A 19,376-nucleotide genomic window follows, 5' to 3' on the forward strand; every position below is an offset into this window, starting at 1 on the left:
ACAGTCATGAAAATAGTGAACAAGGATTTGACTCTGATCAGAAACTAGGAAAGCCTGTTTATTTTTAATGGAAATTAAATCAAGGAGCAAGTTGACTAAGAAGAATGTAGAATGGGGGCTAGTTCTTGCCACTCAGTGGAATCGAGAACAAGGGAACACAACCTTAAAATCTCAACTAAATGTAATTTGAGGGAATATGTTTTGTTTGAGTCCAGAATGTCAATTTGCTGACTTTAAAAGGGACTCAGATGCTTGGGAATTAGCATTAAGAATGCACAATAGACAAGAATTGTGATTTAAAAGAAATGTTTTTACTGATGATAAAGTAGCAAATGATCTCTTGCTTTTCTCTCCCTACTAAGCTAGTAAAGGAGACTTCCACGAGTTCTCTGCAAACAACTTCCCAGAAGGAACAACACTAATATACTATGTTTTCTGTTACAGGATTTTTTATCGTGATGTTGTGCCTATTGACTGTTTATGCAAAAGATGCTTTGTTGGAGGGGAAACCCTGGTCCATATGCTTGCTGCTTGTAGTGATTCTTCTCGGTGCGATTTTCACTTTCATCATTTGGAGACAACCAGAAAGCAAAGCAATACTCTCATTTAAGGTAAGCTTCCTGATCTGCTTCTGTTACAGCTTGAGTTGCTTGACTGACTTCTCTTGATTAAAGCTTTTATAAAATGTACCTTCTGTGTGTATTTCATTGTTATGATTTTCAGGTACCTCTCTTGCCCTGTTTACCTGTTGTGAGCATTCTTGTGAACGTGTACCTAATGATGCAGTTGGACAGAGGCACTTGGATACGCTTTGCTATCTGGATGGTAATAGGTGAGAAAGAAAATATTTATCTTTTAGATTTGCTTTTCTCACCATTTTGTAGGTGAAAACACTTTAAGGCGACTCCTATGATATTGTGGGGGGTTTGCGTTTCTAGGAAACGGCCTGTATCACGATTCTCAGTCGTGTAAAGTCGCGTCACCTGTGCATGTGTCAAGAAATCTGAGTTGGGGGGAAAAACCTAGCTAAGTTGGATGAGAGTGAATTTTGTTCCATTTCTTAATTTCTTGGGTAGTGATTTGTGAATTCCGTGAGGTCAAATTTCTGTTACCCTAATAGCTGTAACATGGGGGTCACCTGTATAAACAATTAATATTTTGAAGTTTCTTCATCTTGTTTTGTAGTTATGTCAGAAATAGGATTGAGGGAAATGACACGTTGCTCTGTTTTGGTGACATTGAGGATTAATGCTTGTCAGGCCACTAGCCTTGCTCTTTAAGGAGTGCATTTGGATCAGTTTTGTTCAGCTAACTTGACTTAATGTAACATTTGATCTATCTTTCTATCCACCTGCATGAAAGGACTCCACTGCTGAAGTGTATTGCATCTTCAACATCAGCAGGGCAGGGGTCACACTGGCTGTCAAGGCCCCTGCGGCACTGAGCTATTTCTGGGTTTGCGAGGGTTAATGGAGTTACAATCACCACAACTCGGTGATGGAAGGAATGGGCACTAAGCCTTGTCCACATTGACTTCTAACAGGCCTGAGTGTGTACCATGCATTTCATTTTGCATATTCCCCAATTGTTCTGCCCCACCTTTCCATCATTGACCAGGGAGCTAACTAGATCACAAATTCTGGCTGCAACAGCAGTTCAGAGGCTGGTTGTCCTGCAGTGGACTCCTTGCCTTCATCGAGGTACGAGACAGGAGTGTGTTGGAATGTTCTCCATTTCTTTGAGTGCAGCTGCAACATCACTCGACAGGCTCTGCACCATCCAGGACAAAGCAGCCTGCTTGATTTGATATTGATTTTCTACCCTAAATGTTCACTCCTACTGCTGCACCATGGCCATCTTAAAACAAAAAAAAATGTATTGCTGCACCTTTCCAAGGTTTCCTCTACACATCCCAAACCTGCATCTTGAAGGAAACAGATCGCAGCTATATGGGAGCAGCATCACCTGCAGGTTCCCATGCAAACTGAGCATCCTCCTGACTTTTCCATATATTACCATGAATTCATCTTGGCACTCCCTGTCCAAAAACACTGAATAAAGTCAGCTAATCGTCCTGTAGGATTTTTTAAGATATCTTTATTCGTCACATGTACATTGAAACACACAGTGAAATGTACCTTTTGTGTAGTGTTCTGGGGGCAGCCTGCAAGTGTTGCCGTGCTTCCGACGCCAACATAGCATCCCACAACTTCCTAATCCGTACGTCTTCGGAATGTGGGAGGAAACCAGAGCACCCGGAGGAAACCCACGCAGACACGGGGAGAATGTACAAACTCCTTACAGACAGTGAAGGGAATTGAACCCGGGTCACTGGCGCTGTTATCTATAACTGACTGGCTGAAATACATCAGAGTCTAGTTTCAAGGTCTAAGTGCTATTAATTCCTAATAGTGTGGAGCAATAAGAGTATATTTATTTTAACTGTGATCATAAAATAGCACAGGAGCAGGCCATGTATCCAAATGGCTTCTGCTTGTACTTGTCCTGAGCATCCACCATCCTCCTCCATTTAACTCTCCCATTTCTTTCTTCCTTGTGTGCACATCCATCTTCGCACACTGTCATCTGCCACACCTACTGAACTAATATTCCTGGACAAATGATCTGGAGATATTAAACTACTGAACTTGCATCCGGTTAGATCTGGAATTAAAAAGCCAATATCTGTAATATCAATCATGAAACTGACAATGTTGCATAAAAATGTCTAGTTCACTTCCCTTGTCAGGATGGGAATCTGTTCTTGCCCTGTTTTGTTTGGACCTACAAACATGGCCATAACTATTTGTTAGCTACTCCTGAAACTCCTTATTTGCACCTAACCATTGTGAGAAAGGTCCACCACTTTCGAGTGATTGCCCAATCAGTGTTGTGCTTGTTAGCGATATCCATGTACTCTGAATTTTAAAATGTAGCAAGTTCCACAGTTGGTAGAATTAAAACAAAATCTGTAGAAGGCATAAATTCTGTTCAGTATTGCATGTTATAATGATGTGCATCAGGATGTTGCCAGATAAATTGTTTTTACCTGGCAATGGACAAAAAAAATCTTCAGCAAGACCAAAAGAAGTTTTTAAACCACTGCAGCTTGTTGCATTATTCACACAAAGGAATAACTGGTTCAAACAAAATGATTAGTGGTTTTAGGATTATTTATTGGGAAAAGAATTTCTGTAATAAATGTAAAGATAAAAGATTGCATAGTTCAGTGTTGTGGATGCTGTTGAGGCGGTAAATCAGGCTGTGCAGCAAGAACTGGTAAAATGGGGTTCATGTAGATGGGCTCTTGATTGTCAGCATGGACAGGTTGGGCTGAACAGCCTGTTGTATGTATATAACTTCTATCAAACAAGTTTTTATTTTAAACCTGATTGAATATGTATAAATGAGGAAATGCTGTGATAATGAAGAAACAATTGTCAGATCATTTAAAAAAAAATTGGTTAGGAAATTTATTGCTTGTAAGGTTTCAGTTTTCAGGAAGTTAAATTTGAAATAAGAGCCTTTTATTTCCTTTCTCTGACAGGATGCGTTATTTACTTTGCTTATGGAATACGGAACAGCTCAGAGTCCAGTTCTTTGAGCCTCCCAAGTGATAGAACTTCAAGGGTCTTTAAGGACACAGTGAGTGCGCCAAATGGTGAGGCAGTACCTCCAGAGAAGGAAGCTTTCCTGCATGATATCGACGAGTACGCTGCAGATAATAGGAACAGAGAGGATGATGTTTAAACCAATAGAAGTTCACTTTCTTCCAAATATGTATCTGGCATCTAACTTGAACCTTTTTTTAAGAAAAGAAGCACAGCTGAATGAATGCTACTTGCATCACATAGGGAGGGAGAATATCTTTTTATTCGCACATGCGGGTGAGGGTTTTGAGTGCTGTTGAGCATTTGTGAGCCTGAGGGTGGCACTGCTGCTATGTTATTTCAATTCCTTATTTTCTTAAAATCTCCAAAACAATGGTAGCATTATTCACACAATGGAATACCTGGTTCAAGCAAAATGATAATGGTTTTAGAACTATTTATTGAGTTTTAGCAATGAGTGTCGGGAATGCTGAACTTTTAGCTTGTGGTTATGCACACAAAATGTAGGTGGATATATATTTTTCCAAAAGAAATGCTTTCTTTGGTCAAGTAAGCACTTGTAGAATAAGTTGTTAGTATAATAGTATCTATTTTTACCCTGGGCTTAGAATCTCTATGTTGCACTACTTTGAGGTATAGTACAGGATGCTGAATATCACAATGTGGATACTCTTGCCTCCTGTCCTTTTGCTTTAATTTCAGACTATTTGACCTTTTTTAAATTAGATGCTTAATGAAACACTGTAATCAAGAAAGAAATCTATCGTGTAGGGACAGTTCTAAGAATTTTTCTGATGCTGGTGCTCTTGCTAAGTGTGGCTTTTGCTATGACCTTTTAATTTCATTTATCAACCCTATAATTGGTCTGATTCTATCGTCCAGATTTACGTAATATTTCCAGTAGGGAATGGTACGTTGTCTTTACATATTCTTCTGTAGGAACAAAATTCACATGGATGAATTAGTTACATTACCATTCTTCCTACAGTGTTTAATTGTACTAACCATTCATTGTAGATGTAATTTAACAGAGGCAGTTTTATTGTTTTTATATGAAGTTGTCCAGGTTTCACATCTGCCTCGTCAATTATTTCTCCTCCAGAGAGGAGCAGCTTCTGTTGAATATATTTCAGTAAAAGCACTTCTAGTTTTAATAGTGAAAACTTTTAAAATCAACTGGATAATTACCTGATCCAATGTTGACAACTCAATATGTTTGATTTTCAGTTGGGGGACAGATTAACAAAAATGTAAGCAATTCCCACACAGTTAGGGGATTGAGTAGAGTGTCCTTGGGTGGGCTTTTGATTTTACCTAAATTCTGGAAATAAGTGGCTTTTCAAGGTCCATAGTTTCTTAAGCATCGAATATCATAAGTTTATGACTATAAATCAGTTTGAATGACTTGGATGCAATCAGTGAGGAATGCTGTTGTTTTCACTGATCAAATAGGAAACAAAGCTAGAAGAACAAAGGCCTTCTAGTTGCTGGCTTGCAGACCTTTTGAAAATATTATTGGAATGAAATAAATTATTAAAAATTTAACCAACCAAGAGATGTCAGCCTAAGTCTTGCAGTAAAGGGACAACTGTGGGCATTGTTATCAGGAAACTTGGGCTATTATGTTTAAGTAAAGCCAAAGTATCATTTGTGTGAATATTCTTCCTATTGGTAGTGTAGGCTTTTAAGGTGAAGGCATGTGCTTTTATATATATTTAAAAAAAAGGAGTTTTATTTTGCACATACTGTTACTGCAGAGCTTCATCCATTGATTTGAATTTGCTGGAATGCAGGAATTTTAACTCTAGAAAAACCAGCAATGGAAGTACTAGGAAACAATGTACACAGTTGTATCCAGTTTGCCTCAACAACAGATCACATAATTAACTGTATTGAAAGCTATATAACAGCAGAATTTAAGGCACATTATTGTAAATTTTAGGACATAACAAAATTAACACCTACATCATTTGGCTTTCATTGGAGACCACATTGGTTATTATACACTGTTGGTTGAGTTTGACTAGCCAGGATACTAAACCCCGAATAAAAGGTGGTCCTCATTCAGTGATGAGGAAATGGCATTTTGTTATAATCAAAGGATGGCCATTGATTATAACAAAATGCCATTTCCTCATCACTGTATTAGACCAGTTTAATTATGGATGGTACAATGTCTGCTGCAGTTTGTGATGCATCACATTCTTGGGTCAAGGGTTACACTGGGTGGGAATTTATTAAGAGTATTTAAAACCAGTCCATAATTTCACACCAGAGTCACATAAGGATTGCAGATGATCTTTGAAAATGATGTCATGGTCATTGTATTCGGTGCCTGACTGCAAGTGTCAAGATTTATCAAATTCAAAATCTCATGTCATGTTGGGATTTGCAGCTGTGACCTGTGGGTTTGCTGTAAATGTAGCAACAACTAGACCCCAGTTCTAAACTGATGCTGGTGTCCTATAAGCATGATTTAAAGGGAGTTTGCAACTGCTTTGGCAGAATCAATTGTGAAAATCCATAAAGGCAAGTGGAGCTCCATTTTAAAGAATGAAATTGGTAGACTTCTGGTAAATAATTCCCCATCATTATAAGATGGAGCTGTACAAGGTTACAGATTTTTCACTATTATCAAACACAGGAAAACTAGTCTTGAGGTGTTGATGTAGCTGTTGATATTTTCACTTCAAGTAGAGAAATGCCCCCTGGTGTTTCATCACAAGGGATTGGCTGACCTTTTTAAGGAAGTAATTCAAGAATGTGAGATATGAGTGACTAAAAATGAGCAAAGAAATGGGAGGATACTGAAGAGACAGGTATAACAGCAGTTTTGGAATAGGGGATATGTAAAGCTGGGGTTGGGTTGTGGGGGAGGAAGGGGGTGTGAGGATAGAGGAAATGGCAGTGAAATCTTTAAATTAGCATTTTATGTTTTATACATGGGGTTTAAAGTAGCAAGTACATAATTTCTTTCCAAGTTTAACATGGCAACGGTGAGACCACACACAAGTGTGCAAGTTTTTGCAGCCTGTTATTAGAAGGAATTTTATAGCCATAAAGTGTAGATTCATCAGGTGAGCCAAGGAATAGGAAACCATAATTATGAATGTTAGGATATCAGGATTGTTTGCACTACAACATAAATGGAAAAGAAATTATTAAAATCCTCAAGTGAAGAATAAATAAATAACTATTTCTCTAGGCGAAGACATTGACAAAGATATTAGCAATTTAAAATCATGATGGTCAAGTGCTTGAGAGAAATTTTATTGATCGTTAGGCTATTGGAGCATGAAAGGCTTTGCTATGGAGTACATCACAGCTTTTTTAGTGGGTAATTAGATATGTATTTGAAAGACAGGAAAATGCTAGATATCAAGAGAGGTGGCAGTCAACAATAGTGGAGCTGTTTGGTGGTTAAAATACGATGTTGGTGCTGTCTGGCTTGTGCACAAGCTGGGTTTCCTACATCACAACAGCACCTGCACTTCAAGCTACAGTGGTGCTTGTCAATCTCTAAGGCATGTCCTGAAATGGTGTGAGCAATTTCTCTGGTGCACAAAATTAGTAAACTCAAGCTTGATTGTTTGCAAGGAAAGTTATGGTTTCCTTTAATAACATAAGCTGGATGTGATTTCTCAATTAAAATGTAAAAAAAATTCAGGGAATTACTGCAATGCCTTGGGTAACATATATTTGGCATTTGTCTGGATTATATCACTTTGACTCAGATTTAATAGATATTTTTCAGTGTTTTTGAAGCTTTAATAATAGACAAATTATATAAAACACCACAGCCGGTGGGTCTCTTGTGCAGGGTGGGTCATTGGTACCAAGTGAACTTAACCAACAAATAATACATCTGACCCACACATTATCTGTATTTTTGTTTTTATTATTTTTATGAAAACTGTCAGTTAGCCACAGGTGAAAAACGCAAGTAACAATTATCAGCTATTTACGTGCGTTTATGTCAGGATATCTCTGGAATCTCCCCAGGGAGGAGTTTAAGTGGGCAAAATCATTACATAAGATTCTTCAAAGGGGAGGAAAGAAAAGAACCCAAGTGTGATAAGGCATTATTTGAAGATATCCCCTAATTTAGCCGAAGGGTGCAGTGCTTTGCTTGATGCTCAACTTTTCATTTGCATTAGAAGAGCTTGTAATTGGCTGTTGCTGTGTTTTGCCTTAAGCTTTAAAGGATTTTGAATATCACAACATACAACACGGTCCAGCTTTATGGTTTTTACTAGAAAGCTATTAAATAAATGGGAGAAAACGACACTGACTCCTTGATATTGTGGAAGAATTTCTTGTTCGATCATCATTAAAGTTGGCAAGAAAGTGATCTGTTTTTCAGTGAGAGTATAACTTTTTAGATCAAAAATGAAAACAAGTGTCTTTCTAAAGTATATGGAAATAGAAGTAACACCCAAATGAGCTGGGAATGTCGTGACATTACCTTCTTGGTTATCATCATCATCATGGTGTCCCAATAATCAGTACAAACATGTAAATAGAGAGCAATGCACTGATGTATCATTGGGAATTTAATGAGATGCTCATGGAGGAAATGCTTTGTTGAAAACATTGCCTCCATGTTCTCCCACTTCTCTCCAACCCCCCCCCCCCCCAAACCACTTGCGCCCAATAGAAAGGGACACTTGCTGATTTTGTGGAAACAATTTTGCATTAAAGCCATATTTATTTTCCATTTCTAAAGCAGGATGGAGTTGAGGGTAAAGTGTGGGAAGCCAAAATGTATTGATTCTATTTCCCTATTACTCCCTGGGTATTATTGGAGGAGAATGGGAAGGGGTGCTTTGGTAAAGCTGCATAAATGAACAGGGAATGTCATGATCTATCTTGCCTCATTTGTCCTAGTGTGCACTTTGCAGAGAGGTTCAAACAGATGTCTGTTCACATTAGATGAAAAGGAAAAAAATTAAAAGCCAGAATAAAAATGGGAATTGCTGGAATCGGTGTTGCCAATGTTTTCTGTTTATTCCACTCTCATTAAGCCTTGGTCCATGCATCCAGGCTGCTCATACTTATTGTGGAGGCTTAATTCCTCTTTAGTTCGAAGTCAATCCTCCTTGAAATGGAAAAGGAAGGTAAGCTGTCACTGCCTGTTTGAGTAAGGATTGATAATACTTCACTGGTGATTATCAGGCCTCTTAAAATGATGAGAACCAATGGGCTTGCACAAGTTTAGGTTAAGCGGCCCATCTTGGAGTTGGTTTTTGCTGTCTCAGGTACTACTCTTATGTTGCACTCCCAAGATATTTAAACAGTTAGGCAGCTTGAACATCTGGTACCAACTTGGCTGTTTCCATATAGCAATACAATAGCTTTACTCCGACGATAAATGTTTGACCAGTGTTTACAAGATGTTACTTCTTTTCAAAGGACCTCTTAAATATTTTCAAACACTTGAGTTTGGCTGTATTAGGCTATTTACTTGAAATCACTGTTCATAAATGTTTTGTGTGATGAATTCTGAAGCAATGTTGGTGTTATAATAATTCCAGGACTAGGTACATAATTCAAAAATGTCACTTTCCACCATAGAGTGGAAAGGAAAGTACAGTGGCGTGCCAAAGTTTGGGCACCCCTGGTCAAAATTTCTGTTACTGTGAATAGCTAAGCGAGTAAAAGATGACCTGATTTCCAAAAGGCGTAAAGTTAAAGATGACACATTCTTTAATATTTTAAGCAAGATTACTTTTTTATTTCCATCTTTTACAGTTTCAAAATAACAAAAAAGGGAAAACGGCCCGAAGCAAACATTTGGGCACCCTGCATGGCCAGTATTTTAGTAACACCCCCTTTGGCAGTATCAACAACTTGTAAACGCTTCCGGTAGCTAGCTAGAGTCGTTCAATTCTTGTTGGGGGATTCTCGCCCATTCTTCCTTGCAAAAGGGCTTCTAGTTTTGTGAGATTCTTGGTCCGTCTTGCATGCACTGCTCTTTTGAGGTCTATCCCAGATGTAGTCAGGGGACTGTGAAGGCCATGGCAAAACCTTCAGCTTGTGCCTCTTGAGGTAGTCCATTGTGGATTTTGAGGTGTGTTCAGGATCGTTATCCTGTTGTAGAAGCCATCCTCTTTCATCTTCAGCTTTTTTACAGACAGTGTGATTTTGCTTCCAGAATTTGCTGGTATTTAATTGAATTCTTCTTCCCTCTACCAGGAAAATGTTCCCCGTGCCGCTGGCTACAACACAAGCCCAAAGCATGATTGATCCACCCCCGTGTTTAACAGTTGGAGAGGTGTTCTTTTCATGAAATTCTGCACCCTTTTTTCTCCAAACACACCTTTGTTCACTGTGGCCAAAAAGTTCTATTTTAACTTCATCAGTTCACAGGACTTGTTTCCAAAATGCATCAGGCTTGTTTAGATGTTCCTTAGCAAACTTCTGTTGTTGAATTTTGGTGAGATGCAGGAAAGGTCTTCTGATGAACTCTTCCATGAAGGTCATATTTGTGCAGTGTCGCTGCACAGTAGAACAGTGCACCAACACTCCAGAGTCTGCTAAATCTTCCTGAAGGTCTTTGCAGTCAACTGGGGGGTTTGATTTGCCTTTCTAGCAGTCCTACGAGCAGTTCTCTCGGAAAGTTTTCTTGGTCTTCCAGACCTCAACTTGACCTCCACCGTTCCTGTTAACTGCCATTTCTTAATTACATTACGAACTGAGGAAACGGCTACCTGAAAACTCTTTGCTATCTTCTTATAGCCTTCTCCTGCTTTTTGGGCATCATTTATTTTAATTTTCAGGGTGTTAGGCAGCTGCTTAGAGGAGCCCATGGCTGCTGATTTATTGGGACAAGGTTTGAGGAGTCAGGGTATTTATAAAGCTTTGAAATTTGCATCACTTGGCCTTTCCTAACGATGACTGTGAAGAAGCCATAGCCCTAACAAGCTAATGAAGGTCTGAGACCATGGTAAAAGTTATCTGAGAGCTCAAATCTCTTGGGGTGCCCAAACTTTTGCATGGTGCTCCTTTCCTTTGTTTCACTCTAAAATTGTACAGAACAAAAATAATACACTAATCTTGCTTAAAATGTTGAAAAGAATGTTTCATCTTTAACTTTGACTTTTGGAGATCAGTTCATCTTCTACTCAACTATTCACAGTAACAGAAATTTTGACCAGGGGTGCCCAAACTTTTGCATGCCACTATAGATGAGTTTACAGGATATTGCAGTATAACAAATGCTAATGGATGAATTGTTACAAATATCTTAACATGATAATGGTTCTTACCATTGGTTAATTTTCTATATTTTATCTAATTCCCAACTTGGCATTTGTTAAGGTAAAATTTTTGTGGATTTTTAAAAATATGTAAACTAACAAAGGTGAAATAAATTAAGCATTGTACATTTTCCAAATGTTATTGTTTAGTGATATCATGTAACTAGCCTAGTGATTTTCAGTCCAGAGAAGTGGGAGGAGTTGTACTTATGTAAAAAAAAATCTAAATTGTATGTTTTTTCTTTGTTTTGCCTTTCAGTAAGTTATTGGCTGGCGCAGTTTGCTTTTGTTCACGGGTGTTAAAAATGCATTAATTTTTTATCATTTTTCAGAAGTCTCTGAGCACTATATAGTAAAATATGTATTTGCATTTCTTATCTGTAACAAATGGATTGTTTGGGGGGATTTGCTGACTTTTTGTGTCTTACATATTGTAAATAAACAGCTTTTTTTAATGGCAATTTGGCCATTATTTAGTGTACATTATTCAGATGCTGACTGTAAACAGGTAAAGATATTACAATTGATAACAGATCAAAAAACAATGTTGATTTTACTTCTTGAATTTACTGCAAAGTATCCATATGATTTGATTTGTATCATTGTGCTTACTGCTATTCTGGTCTGGTATGTTTCCTCTGAACACATTTTCTAGGTCGTCTGAACTTTAGTAGAACTCCATTAGTTTGGCACATGGGGCCTTTCGCACTGGACTGGTAGGTGTTCTGGGTATTGGATGTTATTTGAATTAATACCCCAACTTGTTTTTTTTTAGCTGTTATGCTGTATATAATAAATTTTCCAGCAAAACTTTAAAGGGAATGCAGGAACTGGGGCTGCAGTGTGTTAATGGGGATGTGGGAACTGGGGCCTGCTGAGCCAAATACTGAACCCTCAGGGTTTCCAAACAATTGGATAGATGATTATTAGAGTTTCACTGTACATGCAGTGCTTTCTTTTTTGAGAGGAAAAGGAGATGTGGTGGTTGACCCCAAAGCTGATGTCAGTGTTTTGTTTAATGATATCTCTTGCTGCCATGTGGGTGGCTTCTGATCTGACTGGCTGGAATAGAGGTAACTATGGGTCTGGTCACATACAAGATATTTTTAACTTGTAACTGACCATCTTATGGCAGTTAATCCTACTCAAATGGGTTTTTGGAGCAAGCTATTCATGATTCATTTTAAAGCAGTATGCCATCACTTGCTTTCCAATGTAATTTTAGTGGAGATTTAGTCTTTGATTTATGAATTATCAATCATTCAGTTACCTGATGTTTGTCATTTAACAAGTCAAACATAAACAGCACCATCCTCTCAGGACTGGGGTTTGCATGCTTCCATCTTTTATTGTGTAGGAACATGTATACGTACAGAATACAGTGCTGTATTACACTCAATTCTCACACAATCCAGCTCAACCAGCAGAAATAAATACAAATTATTCACAGATCATTAAACACTAGAACTAAATGTCACTGTTTATTCTCATATCAAACTTGTGTTTTACGTGTCCACAGGACACACACCCAATCAGTGTGGACTTTATAAATACCTGATTTTTGTTACTTTATACATTTTTCTTTCAGATACTCATTAGATCTACACTTTTGTTAAATAGAAAGGACTCGGTATTGAAATTGCCCAGAAATGTCAGTTTAACTTGCATATAAATAATCACCTAGTTTCTGATCTCCAGTGGTTAAGAAATACACAATGCACTGCTGCTTCCATGTTGCTGCTTCAATAAAACCTGTCACAGAACAGAAACCATTTGTAATTAAAGCACTCTTACAGTCCCTGATGACTTGATAGATGATTACATTTTCATTGTTGGAAGGCCTTGTATTCACTGTTGTCTTGTTAAAGCACCAGGCTGGGTTGAATTGATGGATCTCTTTGAACAGGTGCTGTAGCCCTCTAATTGGTATTAGCAATTCTGGGTTTGAGAGAGGAGTAAATTATGTCAGAGTTACCACTTCTAGACCCAAATTTTAACTTGGGCCTCCTGTCAACCCTAGTTGACTGACTAATTTCTGTAATCTGTATGATATGATTGCAATGCCCACTACCCAGTTTCTACTATTTAATAGTATGTTGTAAATATGATATGGATAATATTGGTGCCCTCCTATTGAGGGCTGTAAGATCCTAAAAGGATGCTAACTGGAGAAAGGCATGGCTGGAAGTTGCTGTAGAAATGAGCAGCAGGAGTGTAGTCCCTTGCTCCTGTCTTTATCTGCAGAAAGGTTCACACATCCCGATCGCCATATTAGTCTAACCTGTGAATCTCCCCCTTCAAGTCCACTCTAAAATATCATTTCTAACACTAGCTTACCTTACAAATCTATCCTTGCCTGCCTGTGCATTTCCTCACATTGCCAGCAATCCAGTCACTTATTCATTATCAACTTCCTTCCCGCATAAGTATTAACAGATGTTTGCCATCCCTCATGAGGCCAACATGTGCCATTGTTCTCACTTGAGTCTCCTCCCTGCAGAACAGGATCCCCAGGACACAGGGGTGAGGTAGAAAACCGAGCTGACCCTCTATCCTTGTGGCCTGGAGATGACCAGCTTGGTGAAACAGAACAGCAATGACATTTATGTAGAAGGGCATAAGGGTAGATGTGGAGCTGCTGCAACATGTGATATACATTGCTGCTGCCAGTACTCCTGCACAGAGACTGCAGAATTCAGTTATGAGTTCAAGTGGCACAATGTTTCCAATGTTAGTGTCGGCTCCGGGAAGGGTGGCCACCTGCATGAAGCATTAATAGTGGGGATGACATGAGGTGTATGGAGATCTTCCCTGTGCTATGAATGCCTGCTACCTGAGCCTTGGTCCTTCATTGGCTGCTAGTCTGCATGCAAGGCACACTTCTAATGAGGAAGTGCAGGAGGCTAGTCGGAGGGATGATGGGAGAAGAGGGTTCTGATTAAAACACTTTCCACCTTGCCTGCAACCCTCCCCAACATCCCACATTGCTGCCTTGTATCCCTACAGCTGAGTTGGTCCCTGCAGATGAAGTTGGAGCAGTTTATGGTGGGTCCCTCACAGACACCAAAGAAACAGTCTGCCTTCCCCTCTGCAGAAGCACCAGCTGTTTCAGGAAAACAAAGGGTAACATTCTAGGTGTGTTTTTTTGTGGATGGTTTGCACAAGGTTAGAGTAATGTGTCTTCTTTCCTTAAGATCATTGTTAATGGAGGAAATGCCCAGATTTCACCTGCCTTATATGCACCACATGTCTACTGGACCCAGTGCTAACATCCCTTTAGATTCTCCACAAAAATTAGTAAAACTTGTCGCAAATATACTTAAAGCAGAGGTCTATCAGTTTACATGTGGAAGTATGTATTAAAGTCAGACCTATGTACTCATAGCTGCTGTGTTATTGCTGTGCTAGTCACAGTGAAGGGTGTCCTTGAAGGAACTCTTCCTCATGGCAGTTACAGACCAGCAATGAGGCAGAAAGAACACAGTGATCACCTGTATACTTGGCAACATCCACTCAATGGTTGACCCTCATTGAGTCTGCGAGATGAGATGATCAAGGGGCCAGAGATGGCAGTATGTAGTTCAGACGTGAGGCATATCATGGGTTTGCAATCATTGCCATCTTTGCTTCGTCAGTAAATTTCAGTAAACCTGAGTTAGTCCTAAACTTAAAATATTTTTTAATAAGCAATTACTGTTTGGAAACTGCTGACCTACCTGTACTGAGAGGGCTTTCTGCAAGCACCTCACTCAATGAGTGCATTGCCATCAAGTAAAAGGATTTTGCCTCAGCTATGATGCCTGACCGTGAAGAATAGCTTCCATAGGATTCCTGGGGCATTTGTTTCTGGTAAGGTACAGGATCTTTGTAGATAGTACAAAGCTTGTTACAAACTGGCTCCCTTTTCATAATGATTTACTCTACTGAACAGATTGCAAACTCAAATATAGCATGCTTACATACAAAGTAAAACTCCTTCAATTTGATCATACCTAAGACTTTTCCCAACATCAAAAGGACACTTGTGTACTTTATGCTGCAATGTTTCCTGATAATGAACCTTGAATATCCTAAACTCAAAATGCTTATGTAGCCCCTTTCCCTATTTGAAGTGGGTTAGTAAGATTAACAAAGTGTTAATATTGTGGGTTGGACAAACCCTTGGGGTGATGGATAATGCTAAATGAATCACACAACTGGGATGCACTGAATGTAAATTTCTATGGTGGTGGTTCTGAAAGTGATTTACCTGTATCTTACATTCTGCTTCTCGTCACACATTCTGCATGTATAATCCCTAATCACTATTGAGTATGTCAGTGTGCCACTGAAAGAATGTACCTAGCACTATACGAGTATGCAAAGGCACAGTGAAAATCGCCAGCAAAGCCTCACTGAGATCAGGTAAGGGTGAATCTGGTGGAGTAACCCAAAAGGAATTGAAAGAGTGCTACAGTCTCTTCCGGACTTATTCTGCATTTAAGAATTACAAAAGGACAATGGTGTTATGCATTCAGTTAATAAATGTGGAAAAGAATAAATAACTCATTCCAGCTAAATTGCAGTGGCTCCAATTTAAGTTTTTCATTAAGCATTCTCATTTGGCAAATAAAACATCTGAATTACAGTTTTCACCTCACCCACTGCTCTCTTGCTGTCCTTGCATTGCCCAAGTTCAATTCTGAATTTGCAAAATGGTGAAGTATTCTTTTGTAATGATTATGCTATCAATTTGACTGTGAAACAAAAACTGATTTCAATCATATTTCTCTGGAAATGCTTCACAAAATTGTTAATGTGATGAGACAATGTAAATGTGTATTTCCTTTAAATATATTTTGGTACAATTTCCCAGTTTACATGGACTGGATGAAAATTAACCACACTAGTTTCAAAGAGTGGACAATTATTTAATTAATCACTTTTAATATATCAATTCTGTTTTATTTAACAAATGTATTTCTTTTATTCTTGTCTGTTGCTGTTTCCCAACTTGCACATGACTAAATTCTGCCCCTTAGAATTTTAATGCATCAGCTTAATAAAATGAATGTAAGCTGTTTTTTAATCTGTAGCTCTCTTTCAGAATTTCTCTAACCACATTCCTATCTACAGCTGCTAATGTCACTGATTTACTCCAATTCAGCCCCAGCTGCTGTATTGAATGTTACTGATTTCTTTTGTAACCTTTTTAAAAACATGCTGACATTTTGTTACAACATTAAAAAATTCTTTAGCTCACACAGGAGGGTTACCTAGAACTGGGTGTGTAATACCAGCTGTATAAGACATCAATTTTCAGATTGGATCACTGGTTTTGCTTTAGTGATCCTTGGGAATACTTTGAGGGACAATTGTCTCTTAATAATCTGTTTATTAATGTGGTGTTTAGTAATGGTCATTAGGTGAATACTTGAGGTGTTAAATACTTAAGAATTATTTTGAGCCTTTGTTTCAATATCCTCGGTTTTCATTTAGTTACATTCATTGCAAGTAGGAGCCTTACAAGCAGCAGTGCATTCACTTCCTTGACCAATATTCCAGGAGTAAGAAAATATCAACAGCAGAAATGGGTCTTCGGTTACTGAATACAAACATTTTTCTATACAATAATGGATTCTTTGAATTAGAATTGGCAGCTTTGAAGTGTACTTTAAAAGCTGTTGCAGTGTTGAAGATCGTAGCGTTCCACCTTGAGCTGCTGGGGTACACCTCTGTGATCAGCACCACCACCTAGTGTGAGTACACTGCATGACGATCTTCCTTTCCTCCAGCCAGTGATTTTTACGGTGGGAGATTTACTCGGGGATCACCACAGTCTGTTTGGGACATTTTGAAAGAGGCAACAAGCCAAAATATTTTGACAATTGTGTAAAAATATAACTTTTCACATTCAGATACTAACAGCAAAAAGCAAAATCCTGAACTCTTTAACATGTTACTCAAGGGAACACTAAAAGATAATTTTGGACAGAGGTACAAATATTTTAAAAGCCCATATGATAAAAGAAAATATGATTTTTGCATACCTGTTCAATAAGAGGCATAAACAGTAGGCCTGGGACAGTTTTGGAAGAGCTTCCTCATATCAAACTCCATAGAGTACAACTTTAGAAGAAACAATGCACTCAAAGTGCATTACTGTCAATGACTTCAACAGCAAGATCTACTGGAGATTGAAAAGCAACTCCGTTTGCTTATTGTTATATGCTAACAAGCGTGCTCAAATCACAAATGGTGACTTTGAGCAAAACCAAGCATAATATTCAGCAGTTATAGCTGAGCGTCAGAGATAGCATGAATAATATCAAGGTGGCCCATGTATTTTCTTTCATTCTGATGCTCTTTCATCATCTTGGGTTAGCACTCACTGCTGGAGGTGGGAGGGTGCCCTGAGAAGACTGGAAGTTTGAAGAGGAGGATATTTTGATTGGACTAACAGGCTCACCAGTCTGGAGCCTCCAAACCAGCTCCTCATTGGTTCTGCTGAGCCTTTTCTTTTCCTTACTTTCCTTCTCAACATATTCATGAAGTGTTGCATTTTCCTCAGAGAGTTGTCTGCAAGAACAAGCAAAAAAGTATTTTCCTTCTAAATTATATGAAAATCATGTGTAAAAAGAATTAAATTAGGTCATTGACTGGAGCCATTTTTACTGCCAAGGTACTTTTAGCTGTCCTTTCTCTGGTAAACTGAATTTGAAAATACTTTCATCAGAAGATAAAGGGCATTTCCTCTTGGGCTTGGCTCAATGATAGCCCAAGCTTCTGAACTAATAAGACTGCATGAAAGACCACATACAGTTTAAAAAAAATAACAGAAGATTACAGCACAGTACAGGCCCTTTGGCCCACAATGTTGTGCCAACCTTTTAACCTAATTCCAAGATCACTAACCCCTCCCACATACCCCTCTATTTTTCTATCGTCCATGTGCCTATCTAAGAGTCTCTTAAATGTCCCTAATGTATCTGCCTCTACCAGCACCCCTAGCAGCATGTTCCACACACCCATCACTCTGTGTTCACAAAAAAAGAAACTTACCTCTGATATCCCCCCTTTACTTTCCTCCAGTTACCTTAAAATGATGCCCCCTCATGTTAGCCATTTCCATCCTGGGAAAAAGTCTGGCTGTCCACTCGATCTATGCCTCATCATCTTGTACACCTCTATCAGGTCACCTCTCATCCTCCTCCATTCTAAAGAGAAAAGCCCTAGCTCACTCAACCTATCTTCATAAGGCATGCTCTCCAGTCCAGGTAGCATCCTGGTAAATTATCCACTGCACCCTTTCTAAAGCTTTCACGTCCTTCCTATAGTGAGGCGACCAGAACCAAACACAATATTCTAAGTCAACACATCATATGCCTTAACAACCCTATCAACTTGCATGGCAACTTTGATGGATCTATGGACTTGGACCCCAAGATGCCTCTGTTCCACCACACAGCTAAGAATCCTGCCATTAACCCTGTATTCTGCCTTCAAATTCAACCTTCCAAAGGGAATCACTTCATACTTGTCCAGGTTGAACTCCATCTGCCACTTCTCAGCCCAGCTCTACATCTTATCGATGTCCCATTGTAACCCTTGACAACTTCTGTGGCTTTTTCTTCTCTTTCCTAGCTTATCTCTTTTTTCTCCCCCCTTTTTTTCTCTCCTTACCTTTGACCCATCCCCCAGTGGATCTGCTCTCCCCTCCTCCCCCAAACCTGCCTATCATTATCTCTTACCTGCATCTACCTATCGCCACCTTGTGCCCACCCCGCCTCCCCTCTTTTGTCCACCTATCACTGCTCTGCTTTTCCCTCCTACATATTGAGCTTCCCCTTTTCCTATCTTTAGTCCTGAAGAAGGGTCCTGACCCAAAACATTGCCTGCTTTTCTCCACAGATGCTGCCTGGCCTGCTGAGTTCCTCCCGCATCATTGTTTTCCTTAATCCTACTTGCCAAGGCCTTCTCATGACCCCCTTCTAGCTCTCCTAAGTCCATTCTTAAGCTCCTTCCTGGCTACATTATAACTCTCTAGAGCCCTGTCTGATCCTTACTTCCTAAACCTTAAGTAAGCCTCTTTCTATCTCTCCACTAGATATTCCACATCCCTTGTCAATACAGTTCCTTCACCCTACCATCCCTTTCCTCCTTCAAGGGGACAAACCTATCCAGAACACCATGCAAGTACTCCCTAAACCACCTCCACATTTCCAGTGTGCTTCTTCCTGAGTACATCTGCTCCCAATTTACATTCCCAAATTCCTGCCTAATAGCATCATAATTTCCCCCCTCCCAGTTAAATACTTTCCCATACAGTCTGCTCCTATCCCTCTCCAAGGTAAGGGTAAAGGTAAAGATCAGGGAGTTGTGGTCACTGTCTCCGAAATGCTCACCCACTGAGAGATCGGACACCTGACCAGGTCATTGCCTAGTACCAGATCCAGAATGGCCTCTCCCCTAGTCAGCCTGTCCACATAATGGGTCATGAATCCTTCCCGAACACACCGAACAAATT

The 19,376-nt window shown here is 39.2% G+C and overlaps 2 protein-coding genes across 17 annotated transcripts in view; one reads left to right on the top strand and one right to left on the bottom strand.

Annotated features, from left to right (window-relative positions):
* Positions 1 to 11,383, top strand: part of LOC127575771 (high affinity cationic amino acid transporter 1-like) — a 56,479-nt gene extending 45,096 nt beyond the window's left edge. For 8 of the 10 annotated variants that reach the window (XM_052025843.1, XM_052025844.1, XM_052025840.1 and 5 more), the window contains 3 exons: positions 445 to 611; positions 724 to 832; positions 3,548 to 11,382. In XM_052025843.1, coding sequence (XP_051881803.1) covers positions 445 to 611; positions 724 to 832; positions 3,548 to 3,750 — 479 coding nt within the window. In that variant the 3' untranslated portion in view covers positions 3,751 to 11,382. Of the gene's footprint in view, positions 1 to 444; positions 612 to 723; positions 833 to 3,547 lie in introns of all 10 variants that reach the window. The other 2 variants (XM_052025849.1, XM_052025847.1) reach the window with 1 other exon arrangement.
* Positions 11,384 to 12,193: 810 nt separating this feature from the next.
* LOC127576243 (microtubule-associated tumor suppressor candidate 2-like) overlaps positions 12,194 to 19,376 on the bottom strand; it is a 334,776-nt gene continuing 327,593 nt past the window's right edge. For all 7 annotated transcript variants that reach the window (XM_052026690.1, XM_052026689.1, XM_052026687.1 and 4 more), the window contains one exon: positions 12,194 to 17,428. In XM_052026690.1, the coding sequence (XP_051882650.1) occupies positions 17,221 to 17,428 (208 nt within the window). In that variant the 3' untranslated portion in view covers positions 12,194 to 17,220. The remainder of the gene's footprint in view (positions 17,429 to 19,376) is intronic.

This window comes from Pristis pectinata, chromosome 11 (genome assembly GCF_009764475.1).
Source record: "Pristis pectinata isolate sPriPec2 chromosome 11, sPriPec2.1.pri, whole genome shotgun sequence".
In the NCBI taxonomy this organism is placed as follows: Eukaryota; Metazoa; Chordata; class Chondrichthyes; order Rhinopristiformes; family Pristidae; genus Pristis; species Pristis pectinata.